The following is a 16,426-nucleotide window of genomic DNA, read 5'->3' on the forward strand; positions in this document are numbered from 1 at the left end:
TCAAATCTAATTTTAAAAAGTCAACAGAAGTGATTTTTGCGAAAAATGACATGATTAATGATATAGATGACATGCAACCTGATTGATCATTGAAAATAACTTGTAACATATATATGAATGTGTTTTAATCATCATCAACTCGACAATCTATAGTATAGCCACGAATCGGAACCGAAAGTCTTGTAAAACGATTAATTCGTGGACTATCGACTCGGATTCATACATGCATGTACAAGATCTGTATTGGGAAGTATTTTTGACTACTTTTATTATAGTTAAACTTTCTGGAATTTTCGTTGATTGAGTCTATGTTTAGCCTATTCGAATGCTTGTTTCCGGTTTATGCATAAAGTTGACTATTTTGCCCTTTTTGATTTAAAACGGGATTTTTGGAAAAGTGAAAGGATAGAAATCTTTATTTTTATTATATAAACTTGCACCGAAAGTTTCGGATCAGTTGGTGGTCCAGATTGTGAGTTATGGCCATTAGCGTAAACTATGTTATAAATTTACATAAACGGTCCTTTTTGCGTAGAACCCGTTTCTGGCCACGTTTTGGTACAAAACTTTTTACCAACTGATTATATATAATATTCTGGGAATTTTGATGATTTTTAAGTAATTTTTGGCTGAACGGATCCTCGATCACCTAGCCATTTCGGCTTATGTCGGTTTTGACCGTTTTCGCCATAAAATGAGTTTTACACATCCTTTTGACCCGAAACCTTTTTCTACTGATTTTGTATGATGAATAAATTATTATAAGACTTCTGGAAATATAAAAATCTCAGAATTACTGTGAAAACCCGAAAACGCCCTTAAATCGTATTTTTAGCGTTTTAAGCGCATAAGTAAGCGTTGTACTTGTTTTAAACCTATAAAACTTATGCCTACTGATGTAAATCACATATTTTCATATAATAACAGTAAGTATGATATTTTAAACTCAGGTTTCCAGTTTTGGCATTTTTAGCCCTTGTGAAATTACTAAATTGCCCCTACGGTGCATAGTTTGGTTTTAAATGATATATTTGGTATAAGGGTCATACCCTACTGATATAATAAGTTATATTAAGTATATTTACTGTATGAACCAGACCCGAAACTCAGATTTCTAATTTTATCCTTTTATTATCTTTTAAATGACCAAAATGCCCTTCTAAGGCATAAATTGAGTTTAAAATTATCCCGGGCAATATAGAACATAACTTACTGATATAATATCATATTCTAAGCATATTAATTCAGGGAACTTGCATTTGAATCTTTTGGCTACCCGTATCGCCCTTTTCGCGTTCGGTTCGGTTTACGTAACTAGTTTGCGTAAATTGACCGAAACAGGTCAAACGATATCGTTTTTGCTTCAAAATCCAGAATGTATTCAGTATACCCGTATTATACAAGTATTCAAACTTGTCGGGTCTAAATCACATTCTATCCGGTCTTTCGCTTAATCGTGCGTAAACCGTATCACTCCTAAAACTAACCGGTCAAAGCTTAAGCTTAAATAAAAGGCCGTTAGGAATCTAATAGGTTAATTATAAACCTTTGTTCCAGATTAGGAAGCCCGGTAAAAGCTACCACCACTTACCGTTTGTGACTTATACTTGCTCAGGTAAATACATTTTGACTTATTTTCCCTATACGGGCTTGGGGTACGGTATTTAAAATACCGCTTGATCGGGCGCACAAGTCCTGCTCCCTATGGGTGTTCAGTCTTGAATAGCTTGTGTGATTTCGTTTAAACAGTTTTGTCTTACTTAAAGGCTTTGGGGGGTTTTTGACCGTGTCCCGGATATCCTTGGCATTATCTTACGAGATGGCCACGACCAGAGCACGGGGTGTAGGCGTACACCCGTCGTGTATAACTCTTTGATGTGGTGTGTCAATTAAATCTCTAGCCCGGACAGTAGATCCCGGGCCACCAGAGATATAAGTGCATGTAAATCGTTCACAAGTTTATATTATATAATTATCCCAAGTTAATAAAATATTTATGCCTTGTGCATTTAAATAAATTTTAAATCATTTTCAAAATGAGTCGGTCGATTTGTATTTACCAGTGTAAACTGACGTATTTTTCCCAAAAGATTAAGTGCAGGTACTATACGGAAATAGGCTGGCTGTTTCCTAGAGAGCGTCCACAATAGTCTCGCAAACTCGGACGACATTTATCTGTTGAACTATTATTTTATCGTATTTTATTGATCCGCCTGTGGATCCATTTCAACGACTGTGATATTTATTATTGCACTTTAATTAAAGTTGAAATGTTTCTATTCTGCTTCCGCTGTGCATTATTATATTGTGTTGATTGTCTATGACGATGCCAACTACGTCACTGTACCCCACACCGGGCCCACCGGTGACACGTGGAATTTGGGGGTGTGACAGGTTGGTATCAGAGCCAACGTTGAGTGAATTAAACACTATCCTAATGTGTTTAATCTCAGTTACACAATTGCACATCCTCGATTTTCGAGTCTAGACAAAGAACTTAGGAAATGTTCAACATTTCGTTTAATTTATTTTTAATTATTATTGCATTGTCTTATATATATGTTGTGCAACTTGTTTGATTTTTGACAGGATCAGGATGCCGCCAAGGATGAGAGGTCGTGGAGGATTTCCTACATCGCACGATCATGAGGCTGGTCCCTCGCATAGGCGGGCCCCATCTGCTACACATCACACAGCCGCCAACGACCTTTGGAGGTCTATTGCCGAGCCTGCTAGGCATTCGGTTTCCGCGAGCACTTCTCCGTCATTACCCCACTCGTTTGGGCCCCATTCGGAGAACGGGCCCCATGATTCGCTTGGATCATACATACCGTTGCACCAGTCACCGCACCAACATCCAGCGTCAGCCTACCAGGGTTTGTATAACCCTAATGCTTATGTGGAGGAGCCAGTGGGCCATAACCCACTTGGACAGGAGGACCACTTTTCTGGTGGTCACGGGATGGACGTAGACGAGGAGACGGACCCCTCGCTACCACCATCAGGTACACCAAACCACCCGATTGAGATATCGGATGGGTCGCCATACACAGGATCACCATTTAATGGTGTGGACAGCTTCCAGGAGAGGTTCAAGCAGCATGATTGGTACTTCACCCCTAGCCACAATTCTCCTATGCTGCAATCACTCCATGGTACCCCGATGCTTCAATCGCTCCATGGTTCGCCGGTGCACTCACAGCACCACTCGCAGCAGCAGCAGCTCCAGCAGCAGCCGCCTCTACCGCAGGACCTATCTGAGGCCCTGTGGCGTGACGTGATCACTCCGTCACCACCGCCGCCACCAGTCTTACCTCCTCCGCCTCAGAGGCCGAGGAGGAATGCGCGCATGTCGACGCGCGGAGGGATTCGCATAGGCACCCCTCCACGTGTTAGTAGCAGCCGCTACACGTCCCTACCCGGGGAGTCTGAGACAGGGGAGTCTCAGCATCCCGTATCGGAGGTTACTTCTGTTCCGATTCCGCCTCTGCCGCCGCAGAATTTTGGAGAGCCGATTCCGGCTTATGCTAATGCCGCTCAGTTCAACCCGTTCGAGCAAGTATTCCCTCAGGGTTATGATTACACGGGAGACCCTTATTGGCAAGCTGTGAACTACAGCTCACTCCCACATAGTGGTCCACTTGGAGACCCTTGGGCTGCTGGCCCATCTACTTTTGGTTACCCTCCGGGTTACCAGCAGCCACCGCAGCCGCAGCCTTACCAGCCGCCGCAGCCGCAGCACTACCAGCCACCACCACCGGCGCCTATGATGTCGCCGCCGCAGGTTCAGGAGATCCTGCAGGGGATTGATAGTATGCGACGCGAGTTTCAGCACAATATGCGAGAGGATCGCCGACGCACCAGTGGCTTGTTTAAGAAGGTATTCGATTTACTCAAGGGTAAGAGCAAGAAGGATCGTTGATCCTTCGATTATTATTTCATGTACTCATGTCCCTGCGTGGACATTTATTCCAGTACTCTGCCCCTGCGTGGGTATATTTATCTATCTTTCTCTACCCCTGTGTGGGTATGTTATCCTGTTAACCCCTGCGTGGGTTTGTTTTATTTTATTTGGTTATTGTTGTACTTGTTTAGCCCCTGCGCGGGCATGTTATTCATGCTAGTTATGTTATTTCAAAGTCCCGTTTAGGGCAATTATGTACTAGTATTTTATTTGAAATTTGAAATGATTAATTTGAATTTCTCATTTTATTTATATGCATGAATATAATATTAAAATAATGGAAAATATCAATTTTTATTTGATTTGCCATTTTATAAGAATCTTAGTAAGGTATAACCTAGCCTGAATGCCTTATTAACAGGCCTGGCCCTGATGGTAAAACCTGGTTGAAAGGATTCAACTCCCTGTTAACATCTGAGAACATGTTAACATTCTGGGCTAAGCGTGATCTGTAAAATCACACGACCCACCTTTTTAATAAATTATCTACAGATTCTATCTGTATACAAGTCTATTAATGGCTTGATACCTACGGGTTATGACTAGGTCATATAGTGGCAGTTGTGGTCTATGACTCCCTGCCTAGTAAAGAAATATCTACAGATTTTATCTGTACACAAGTCTATTAATGACTTGATACCTACGGGTTATAACTATGTTATATAATGACAGTTGTGGTTTATGACTCCCTGTCTAGTAAAGGATTATTTGTTTAATTATACAATTTATAGTCCTATAAAAATCTAAATTTATAATTTAGTGATTGTCCTTGTGACTAGGCCTATGGTGCCAATATATATATTTTCATTCCTTGATTGCTAATAAGAGCCTGAATGGAATTTATTAAATTAACTGCTAAGGTTTTGATACCATGGTTAATAAATCGTCTAGAACGATAATACTGTTAGGTTCTAAATAAGACCTTGTCCTTTATTGTAGCTTAAAGCTACGATGGCCAAATCGGAAGAAACCAACAGTCATTCTGGGGAACGCTCAGATAATGCAAAGATTCACGTTACCGGTGCAGAATTGCAAGCACTGATTGATAATGCTGTCGCCAAGGCTATGGATAGGCAGTTCGGAGAATCTAGTGGTACTCAGAGTAGAACCCGCTCAGTGACGCATGTCAAAGCTAAGACTCATTCTGGGGCTCATAGTAAGCCGCCGTCTAAAAAGAGTGAGCCAAAGAAGGTTGAGGGTGATAATCATTCCTCCAACCACAGCAGCGTCCCAAAGCAGGAGATTGAGCTGAAGCATGACACGTACAGCAGGTCCTGTACGTACAAATACTTTGTATCTTGCAAGCCCAGGGATTTCACTGGGGAAAAAGGAGCCGTCGACTGCATGACATGGATCGACGAGATGGACACTGTAGTTGATATCAGCGGGTGTGCTGATAGGGACGTCGTTAAGTACGTGTCCCAATCATTCAAAGGAGATGCGTTAGCATGGTGGAGGTCACTCCTACAAGCTGCCGGTAAGGCCACACTGTACGGTTTGTCGTGGGAACAGTTTGTGGCCCTGATTAAAGAGAACTTCTGTCCGCAGCACGAGGTCGAGCGAATTGAATCGGATTTTGTATCCTTAGTCATGAAGAACCTCGATTGTCAAACGTATCTTACTACGTTCAACACGCTGTCTCGTTTAGTGCCTTACTTGGTGACCCCGGAGCCACGTAGGATTGCTCGATTCATTGGGGGTCTGGCACCGGAGATTAAAGCCAGCGTCAAAGCATCAAGACCCACTACATTTAGATCTGTAGCAGATCTATCCCTCTCCCTCACTCAGGATGCGGTTAGATTGAGAGCCATGAAGAGCTCTGAGGAGAACAAACGGAAACGTGAGGAGGACACCTCACGAAGATCTGAAAAGCGACATAGAGGGAACAACGACCACAGGAAAGGGTCGGGGTCTAGGAAAAGTGATCATCAGTCGGGTGAAAAACCCAGATGCAAGTTTTGTAGGAGACACCACTTTGGGAGGTGTCGGTTTGAAACAAAATCCCAGTCTTCGGAGAAGCGATGTGGAATCTGCAAGTCCACCGATCATAAGGCTGTGGATTGCAAGAAGATGAAGGATGCAACGTGTTTTGGTTGCAACGAGAAAGGGCACATTCGGCCCAACTGTCCGAAGTTTGCAAAGAAGGCCGAGGAAGGAAAGAAGACTAATGCGAGAGTCTTCAAGATGGACGCAAAGGAAGCAGTCCTGGACGATAACGTCATTACCGGTACGTTTCTTGTAAACGATGTTTTTGCTAGAGTCTTGTTTGATTCTGGAGCTGATAAGTCGTTTGTAGATAATAAGTTTTGTAAACTGTTGAACCTTCCTGTTAAAACCTTAAGCGTGAAATATGAGGTGGAATTAGCCGATGGAACCTTAGAAACCGCCTCGACTGTTCTAGATGGATGTGTTATATCCATTAGGAATCATTCCTTCCCGTTATCCTTGCTTCCCTTTAAGCTAGCTGGATTCGACATAGTAATAGGCATGGATTGGTTGTCGAGTAACCAAGCCCAGATTCTGTGCAACAGAAAGCAAGTAATAGTTAAGACTCCGTCCGGTGAGTCACTTACTATTCAAGGAGATACCCAGCATGGATTGCCGGAGCAAGTGTCCATGCTCAAGGCATCCAGATGCATGCAGAAGGGTTGTGTCATTTATATGGCACAAGTTACCATTGATGAACCAAAGCCGAAGATTGAAGATATTCCTGTTATCTCGGAATATCCTGAAGTGTTTCCTGAAGAACTACCCGGTTTGCCACCGGATAGACAAGTAGAGTTTCGGATAGATATCATCCCAGGCACTGCACCTGTAGCAAGAGCACCATACAGATTGGCACCAACGGAGATGAAGGAGTTGAGGACGCAGTTGGATGATCTATTAGCTAAAGGTTTTATTAGACCTAGCTCATCTCCTTGGGGAGCGCCAATCTTGTTCGTTAAAAAGAAAGATGGTTCGATGCGTCTGTGCATCGATTACCGTGAGCTTAATAAGGTCACTATCAAGAATCGGTATCCGTTACCCAGGATCGACGATCTGTTCGATCAGTTGCAAGGAGCAAGCTATTTCTCCAAGATTGACCTAAGGTCAGGATATCATCAGTTGAAGGTCAAGGAGGAAGACGTACACAAGACCGCGTTTAGGACTCGTTATGGACATTACGAGTTCCTAGTGATGCCGTTTGGGCTCACTAACGCACCAGCCGCGTTCATGGACCTCATGAACCGCGTCTGCAAACCTTATTTAGATAAGTTCGTCATAGTCTTTATTGATGATATTCTTATCTACTCGAAAAGCCAAGCTGATCATGAGAAACACCTTCGTTGTATTCTCAAACTTTTGAATCAAGAGAAGCTTTATGCCAAATTTTCGAAGTGTGAATTTTGGCTTCGAGAAGTCCAATTCCTTGGACATGTTGTAAGCGAGCGTGGTATCCAAGTAGATCCCGCTAAAGTCGAAGCAGTCATGAATTGGCAGGAGCCGAAGACGCCTACTGAGATTCGCAGTTTCCTCGGATTGGCAGGATACTATAGGCGATTTATCGAGAACTTTTCAAGAATTGCTGCGCCCCTAACCTCATTGACTCGCAAGAAGATTAAGTTTGATTGGGGCCCTAAGCAGCAGGAATCCTTTGACATTCTGAAGCAGAAACTGAGCAATGCGCCAGTATTGACATTGCCCGATGGTATAGATGAATTTGTGGTGTATTGTGATGCATCACATACTGGCATGGGTTGTGTACTCATGCAGAAAGGCAAAGTCATTGCCTATGCTTCTCGCCAGCTAAAGGTGCACGAGAAGAACTACACCACCCACGATTTGGAATTGGGTGCGGTTGTATTTGCTTTGAAGCTATGGAGACACTACTTGTATGGAACCAAGTGCATAATTTATTCGGATCACAAGAGTCTTCAGCATCTGTTCAATCAGAAAGAATTGAACATGCGTCAAAGGCGATGGATGGAAACTCTCAATGATTATGACTGTGAGATAAGATACCATCCAGGCAAGGCAAATGTGGTTGCCGACGCCTTAAGTAGAAAGGAAAGGGTTAAACCGATCAGAATCAATGCCAAGCGCATTGAAATAAGAAATAATTTGAATGAAAGGGTGTTAGCTGCACAGAAGGAAGCTGTGCTGGAAGCTAACTATTCTGCAGAAAAGTTGGGAGTAACTGAGGAGCAGTTGTCCCACGACAAAGATGGGATGTTACGCCTAAACGGACGGATATGGGTTCCAGTATATGGAGGACTTCGGGATGTTATCCTCCAGGAAGCCCACAGCTCTAGATACTCAGTTCATCCTGGAGCTGATAAGATGTACCAGGATTTGAAATCAAACTACTGGTGGATTGGTTTGAAAAAGTCCGTGGCCGAGTATGTGGCCAGATGTTTGACTTGTGCGCAAGTCAAGGCTGAGCATCAGAAGCCGTCAGGTTTGCTTCAACAACCTGAGATCCCCAAATGGAAATGGGAAATGGTGACGATGGATTTCATCACCAAGTTACCAAAAACGAAAAAGGGAAATGATACCATATGGGTCATAGTTGACAGACTGACTAAGTCAGCTCATTTTCTACCCATAAAGGAGACGTATAGCTCAGATATGTTAGCCCAATTATACGTCGATAAGATAGTAGCACTACATGGTATACCTATATCTATTATCTCTGATAGAGATACGAGGTATACGTCACATTTTTGGAAGAGTTTCCAACAATCGTTGGGCACTCGTTTGAATTTTAGTACGGCCTATCATCCTCAGACTGATGGTCAGAGTGAGCGTACTATTCAAACCCTGGAAGACATGCTTCGTGCATGTGCGATCGACTTAGGTGGTAGTTGGGATAAGCACCTACCACTGATTGAATTCTCCTACAACAATAGCTACCATTCCAGCATAAAGGCTGCGCCTTTTGAGGCCCTATACGGTAGAAAGTGTAGATCGCCCATTTGTTGGGCAGAAGTTGGAGATGTCCAGTTGTCTGGACCGGATATCGTCTTTGAGACGACAGACAAGATCGTTCAGATCCGTGATCGTTTGAAAGCTGCCAGGGATAGGCAGAAAAGTTATGCGGATCCTAAGCGCAAGGACTTTCACTTCGATGTAGGTGAAAAAGTGTTGCTTAAGGTATCACCTTGGAAAGGTGTAATGCGATTTGGAAAGAAAGGCAAGCTGAGCCCGAGATACATAGGACCTTTCGAGATAATCGAACGTGTCGGGGCAGTCGCTTACAAGTTAAACTTGCCTGAAGAGCTTAGTGCCATTCATAATGTGTTTCACATCTGTAATTTGAAGAAGTGTTTCGCTGACGATTCACTGGTTATACCGCATACAGATATACGCATAGACGAAAGTCTAAAGTTTGTTGAAAAACCTTTGTCGATTGAGGATCGACAGGTAAAGAAGCTTCGAAGGAAGCATGTGCCTATTGTAAAGGTCAAATGGGATGCCCGTAGAGGACCCGAATACACGTGGGAAGTGGAATCCACGATGAAAGAAAAATATCCCCAATTGTTTGAATAAATCTCGGGGTCGAGATTTCTTTTAAGGGGGTGAGGATGTAACACCTCGAAAAAATTCGTCCAATAATGTCTTGACACGTGTCATAAGGTTCCGTTATGTGAAAACATACTTTAGAGGGACTAAAAGTGACAAACAGTGAAAACTATGGAACGTAAGGGTTCAAAGTGTCAACAATGGATAAATAGGCTCTATGATAACCCCACATAATGTTTATAACATTTAACGGATGGTTCATGGATCATACGACGCGGAAATTGCCCAAAAGTGAAGTATCGTAAACTATAGGGGCCAAAAGTGTCAACATGTTTAATTTATACCTCTGAGTGAACTTTTGGCAGACCCGAAGCTTGGTATAGCTAAAATATACTCACTAGAATATGTGGTAAAAATTTCATGAAGTTTCGTCAACGTATGAGAAAGTTATGGCCAAAACCGTACTTAAGGGACTAGAAGCGTCAACGTCGAATTTCAGGGCTTTTCGGTTGAGCGCAAAGTTATCCGAGGGCATTACCATGTTGGTAAAAGTCCTAAGGTTCTTAAAAACCAAGTTTGGGGGTTTACGGGTCGAGAAAAGTAGCCGAAACGGCACGTTCAAGCTCAGGGACCAATTCTGTCAATACACGAAAGTTGTTTGGCTGAACCAGAGGCCAGGCGACCCGCCTGGGAAAGCCCAAGCGGGCCGCATGGGGCTGCCAGCGACCAGATTGTGAGTTTGGGTCATTTTGAGTCCGATTCCAAGTGCATAACAGCTGGTCTTGCCTCCAATTAAGCCAATAAACTTTCATGCAAGCCTACCATCAACAGTAACCTCAAATCCCTGCTTTAAATCAGATTGAAGGGCCAATTCTTGATCATATTTCATAGTAACCAAAGTGCTCAAGAACACATTCTCTCAAGAACTCTCAAGGCAAGCTTTCTGGAGCATTTCTGAAGATCAAGGCCGACTCCTAGTTATCATATAACATCTATAGGACTATTGTAAGCCTTCAATTCGTTATTTAATCCATTCATGTTGTGTTAATTGCTAGAAGTCAAACTGGGGGTTCATAACCTTTGACTTTCTGATTAAACGAGTTTCTTTCAGTAATTTCTCGAATTGAAACTTGTTATAGATTGGTATTTATGTGGGAAACAAACCCTCTAAAGGGTACTAACTGATTCCCACTACATGCATGCTTAATGTCGAGTCAAATCTAATTTTAAAAAGTCAACAGAAGTGATTTTTGCGAAAAATGACATGATTAATGATATAGATGACATGCAACCTGATTGATCATTGAAAATAACTTGTAACATATATATGAATGTGTTTTAATCATCATCAACTCGACAATCTATAGTATAGCCACGAATCGGAACCGAAAGTCTTGTAAAACGATTAATTCGTGGACTATCGACTCGGATTCATACATGCATGTACAAGATCTGTATTGGGAAGTATTTTTGACTACTTTTATTATAGTTAAACTTTCTGGAATTTTCGTTGATTGAGTCTATGTTTAGCCTATTCGAATGCTTGTTTCCGGTTTATGCATAAAGTTGACTATTTTGCCCTTTTTGATTTAAAACGGGATTTTTGGAAAAGTGAAAGGATAGAAATTTTTATTTTTATTATATAAACTTGCACCGAAAGTTTCGGATCAGTTGGTGGTCCAGATTGTGAGTTATGGCCATTAGCGTAAACTATGTTATAAATTTACATAAACGGTCCTTTTTGCGTAGAACCCGTTTCTGGCCACGTTTTGGTACAAAACTTTTTACCAACTGATTATATATAATATTCTGGGAATTTTGATGATTTTTAAGTAATTTTTGGCTGAACGGATCCTCGATCACCTAGCCATTTCGGCTTATGTCGGTTTTGACCGTTTTCGCCATAAAATGAGTTTTACACATCCTTTTGACCCGAAACCTTTTTCTACTGATTTTGTATGATGAATAAATTATTATAAGACTTCTGGAAATATAAAAATCTCAGAATTACTGTGAAAACCCGAAAACGCCCTTAAATCGTATTTTTAGCGTTTTAAGCGCATAAGTAAGCGTTGTACTTGTTTTAAACCTATAAAACTTATGCCTACTGATGTAAATCACATATTTTCATATAATAACAGTAAGTATGATATTTTAAACTCAGGTTTCCAGTTTTGGCATTTTTAGCCCTTGTGAAATTACTAAATTGCCCCTACGGTGCATAGTTTGGTTTTAAATGATATATTTGGTATAAGGGTCATACCCTACTGATATAATAAGTTATATTAAGTATATTTACTGTATGAACCAGACCCGAAACTCAGATTTCTAATTTTATCCTTTTATTATCTTTTAAATGACCAAAATGCCCTTCTAAGGCATAAATTGAGTTTAAAATTATCCCGGGCAATATAGAACATAACTTACTGATATAATATCATATTCTAAGCATATTAATTCAGGGAACTTGCATTTGAATCTTTTGGCTACCCGTATCGCCCTTTTCGCGTTCGGTTCGGTTTACGTAACTAGTTTGCGTAAATTGACCGAAACAGGTCAAACGATATCGTTTTTGCTTCAAAATCCAGAATGTATTCAGTATACCCGTATTATACAAGTATTCAAACTTGTCGGGTCTAAATCACATTCTATCCGGTCTTTCGCTTAATCGTGCGTAAACCGTATCACTCCTAAAACTAACCGGTCAAAGCTTAAGCTTAAATAAAAGGCCGTTAGGAATCTAATAGGTTAATTATAAACCTTTGTTCCAGATTAGGAAGCCCGGTAAAAGCTACCACCACTTACCGTTTGTGACTTATACTTGCTCAGGTAAATACATTTTGACTTATTTTCCCTATACGGGCTTGGGGTACGGTATTTAAAATACCGCTTGATCGGGCGCACAAGTCCTGCTCCCTATGGGTGTTCAGTCTTGAATAGCTTGTGTGATTTCGTTTAAACAGTTTTGTCTTACTTAAAGGCTTTGGGGGGTTTTTGACCGTGTCCCGGATATCCTTGGCATTATCTTACGAGATGGCCACGACCAGAGCACGGGGTGTAGGCGTACACCCGTCGTGTATAACTCTTTGATGTGGTGTGTCAATTAAATCTCTAGCCCGGACAGTAGATCCCGGGCCACCAGAGATATAAGTGCATGTAAATCGTTCACAAGTTTATATTATATAATTATCCCAAGTTAATAAAATATTTATGCCTTGTGCATTTAAATAAATTTTAAATCATTTTCAAAATGAGTCGGTCGATTTGTATTTACCAGTGTAAACTGACGTATTTTTCCCAAAAGATTAAGTGCAGGTACTATACGGAAATAGGCTGGCTGTTTCCTAGAGAGCGTCCACAATAGTCTCGCAAACTCGGACGACATTTATCTGTTGAACTATTATTTTATCGTATTTTATTGATCCGCCTGTGGATCCATTTCAACGACTGTGATATTTATTATTGCACTTTAATTAAAGTTGAAATGTTTCTATTCTGCTTCCGCTGTGCATTATTATATTGTGTTGATTGTCTATGACGATGCCAACTACGTCACTGTACCCCACACCGGGCCCACCGGTGACACGTGGAATTTGGGGGTGTGACACTCGGTCTCTCCCGGTTCACCATCGTTGGCCGCCACTGACCTCCATAATGCTTCTTGTTTCCCCCTACCCCCTTATCTTCTTCTCTCTGGAACTTGGACACATTTGCCTTGACCCTCTTATCCCCGAACCAGACGTTGTTTAAAGCTTGGACCAATTTACTGATATCTCTTATCTTTTTGAATCTTGCGAATGCAAATCTTTTGCCTTTTAAGTCTCTTTTCCTAGGAAAGTACACATCTGACAAGTATCCACATCTTTTGATTTCCAGCCATATTTCCTTGTCAGATACTTCATCTGGTAGATTTGCTAAGAATATAGTAGTGCTTGGGTCCTCAACCTCTATCTCCTTTCCTTTCTTCCTTATCACCGTCTCCCATTCCTCATCTTCCATATTTCTGTCCCTCGTCTCCGGTGATTTTTCTTTAATCTTCCATCTCCATGACTCTTGCCCTCCCCTCTGTCTTCTTTCCATGCTTGAATAAAATACCTCCAGGGAATACAATCCCAGTGGCGAATGGAGTCGCTGGAGAGTCAAGATAGAATGCAAGGTAAAGTTAGAGCCCCAACCGATATGTGACTCAGGTCAAACCTCACACCCTATCCCAATATCCACCTTCTCGTCGGGCCACCAACGATTTGCTCCCGGCACACTCGGTGATTTTTCCCTGTCCCAGTCGGCGAATGGGAGGAACGATAAACAGTTTAGGATTAAAGGTCGAGCCAGGTATCGGCGACCTCGAACACTAAACCAGATTATCACCACTCCGTCAAGCCACCGGCGACGGTCAGTTTAAGAATCCGGCGTCTTTTGGTCTTACGATTATAGGTATTGTTATCCCCTGTATTAATTTATAAATTTACTCTTCCTCACGTTATTACTGTTCAATTTTATTTCTTTTAATTAGTTATAGTTATAATATTATTATAATTATAATTAGAGTAAATTACGTTTTTGGCCCCTGTGGTAATGTCAGTTTTACTATATTAGCCCAAAATAAGAATTTTTAACGTATCTGCCCCCATGGTCCCTATATCTAACCATTTTGGCCCCTAATTCTAACCAAACCCCAACTCTGGTTAGCTTCTTGGTCACATGGGTTGCACATGATGGGTAAAATTGTAATTCCCCTCCCCTTTTATGATTTTATAAATAAAACCCAAATGTAACCCAGATCTTCATCATTATCTTCAACCATCATCATCCCCAGATCTTCGTCTTCAATTAAATCTAACCCATCTTCATCATCTTCAACCATCATCATCCCTAAAACTTCATCTTCAATTAAATCTAACCCAGATCTTCATCATCTTCAACCATCATCATCATCATCCCCACATAATGGGCTGCCCCACCAAGATTTGGCTCCACAAATCAACAAATATCACAAAAATGAGCCATAAATCTATAAAGAAACATCAAGTTTACAACTTTATTAAAATCAAAAGTGGGTTAATCATGATTAACTATATATCACTATCCAAAACAGTAACTAAATTGGTAAAATTAACAGTGTCGGCTGGGATGCAATTAGAAGTTTAGAACCCACATTTTTTCAAACAATTCACCTAATAAAAATTTAAAAGCACAAAGAAAATCACAAATATTTAAAAATTTCACAATAATTAACACAAATACCTGGTTAAACTTAAAGTCTTAAATCCCACAAAATTGTTATAAAAAAGATGAAATCTTAACAATTTTTGTCACCATAAATCTGGGCAGACAGATCACGGTATAAATCGCAACATCTACTCCGCCATCACTGCTACACCGACAACCATCCTCCACCTTCGATTTCACCTACCACTGTCGCACAACATCATCATCAACCACCACTATTCATCACCTCCCTCCGATTCACCACCACCGTTCACCTGAAACCCCCATCAACAACATCTACTACTGGTTTCTCCTCCAGTTGCGGATTCGATGTTTCGGATCTCGGAGATAGGTTTTGTACGGAAGATTGATTCGGCATCTTTTGCCGGTAATGTGGACAGAGATGACGGTTGTGGTGGCACTCTCATGGTGGTGGTTGCCGGTGGTAGATCTTGAAAGAGATGCAGATGATGATGATTTGTTGACAATCAAACATCATAACTGAATTTTCTTATGGATTTTGTTTGTCCGTGATGGTTGGGTCAAAGATTGGTTCAAGAAAGAGATGCAGAGATGATGATTTGTTCAAGATTTGGGTTTTATTTATAAAATCATAAAAGGGGAGGGGAAATTACAATTTTACCCATCATGTGCAACCCATGTGACCAAGAAGTTAACCAGAGTTGGGGTTTGGTTAGAATTAGGGGCCAAAATGGTTAGATATAGGGACCATGGGGGCAGATACGTTAAAAATTCTTATTTTAGGCTAATATAGTAAAATTGACATTACCACAGGGGCCAAAAACGTAATTTACTCTTATAATTATAAGGTGATGTACATTGGGGCCATGCTACTCCACCATCTTCTCTCTCTACCATTTACCAATTAAAATCTTAATTTACTTATGTGAAAAAAAAAGTTTAAAATCTGCTAAAGAAATAAAAAGAGTAAAAATCGAATATATTGATTACGAGTAATATTGTTTGGCATTTGTTTATTTTTTATTGTTTTACTTAGGTTATTCTACTCCCGTACAAATAAAAGTGGTGGGTACATTTTGCGAGTTTGACATACGGTAACGCACGTACATGGTATAATGCTTTAACGTCTATTTTTTGTTTGGTTTAACGGTCTCACCGCAACGCATGAGTCCTAGATAATCATTAAGATTAAGATTATGTGTTTATTTACTTTTTTATATCTACCTACTTAATCATACCAACTCATCCTTTCAAGTTTATAGGCGAATACATAAAACTAACGAGTCAAGTTAAACCAGTGTATAAGTGTGTAAAAACTAGGATGCGACAAAAGTGTCCAATTGACCGTTTGAGCTAATAAACGAATACACCGCTTATATATTTTGCATACCAGACGTTAAATTAAAGTTGAATATATATCTATAAAGTCAAAAAGTGTGGCAAGTTGTAAAAGGGTTGGCAACTTGGCAAACAAGCCATAAATGGTTGTAGACAGATTGTAATAAATGAGTTAAACGATCATAATGAGTTGATAGATTGACCTAATGATATATATTTTCTAAACTTTTATTCTAATTTTAAAGGGGTTGATGGGCAATGTCTTAGCAAATGAACTCCTTAATTAGACAACATATCAACTTGAACGACTTGTTTATCAAATGAGTTTGATATAACAAACCCAAAACTTGATTATCATTCAGATGTCACTTTCCCAAAACAACACGTGTTGGGGGGTGGGGTGGGGTGGGGTGGGGTGGGGGGGGGGGGAGA

At 40.8% G+C, this 16,426-nt stretch overlaps 1 protein-coding gene across 1 annotated transcript; it reads right to left on the reverse strand.

The window, feature by feature from the left end:
• Positions 1-10,274: 10,274 nt before the first annotated feature.
• On the reverse strand, positions 10,275-13,546 carry LOC118482680 (serine/arginine-rich splicing factor 12-like). The gene is made up of 2 exons (XM_035978275.1): positions 13,114-13,546; positions 10,275-10,339 (listed from the first exon to the last, which is right to left on the reverse strand). Exons 1-2 carry the CDS (start codon positions 13,544-13,546, stop codon positions 10,275-10,277), a joined length of 498 nt encoding a protein of 165 aa, XP_035834168.1.
• Positions 13,547-16,426: the final 2,880 nt, after the last annotated feature.

This window comes from Helianthus annuus, chromosome 10 (genome assembly GCF_002127325.2).
Source record: "Helianthus annuus cultivar XRQ/B chromosome 10, HanXRQr2.0-SUNRISE, whole genome shotgun sequence".
Classification (NCBI taxonomy): Eukaryota; Viridiplantae; Streptophyta; class Magnoliopsida; order Asterales; family Asteraceae; genus Helianthus; species Helianthus annuus.

Excerpts from the sequence above, each read along its gene's own strand:
- LOC118482680 (XM_035978275.1), bottom strand. The coding sequence starts at position 13,546 with ATGGAAAGAAGACAGAGGGGAGGGCAAGAGTCATGGAGATGGAAGATT. Across the intron at positions 10,340-13,113 it reads AAACAAGAAGCATTATGGAG|AATTGGCCCTTCAATCTGAT; the intron begins GTCAGTGGCGGC and ends AATATGATCAAG.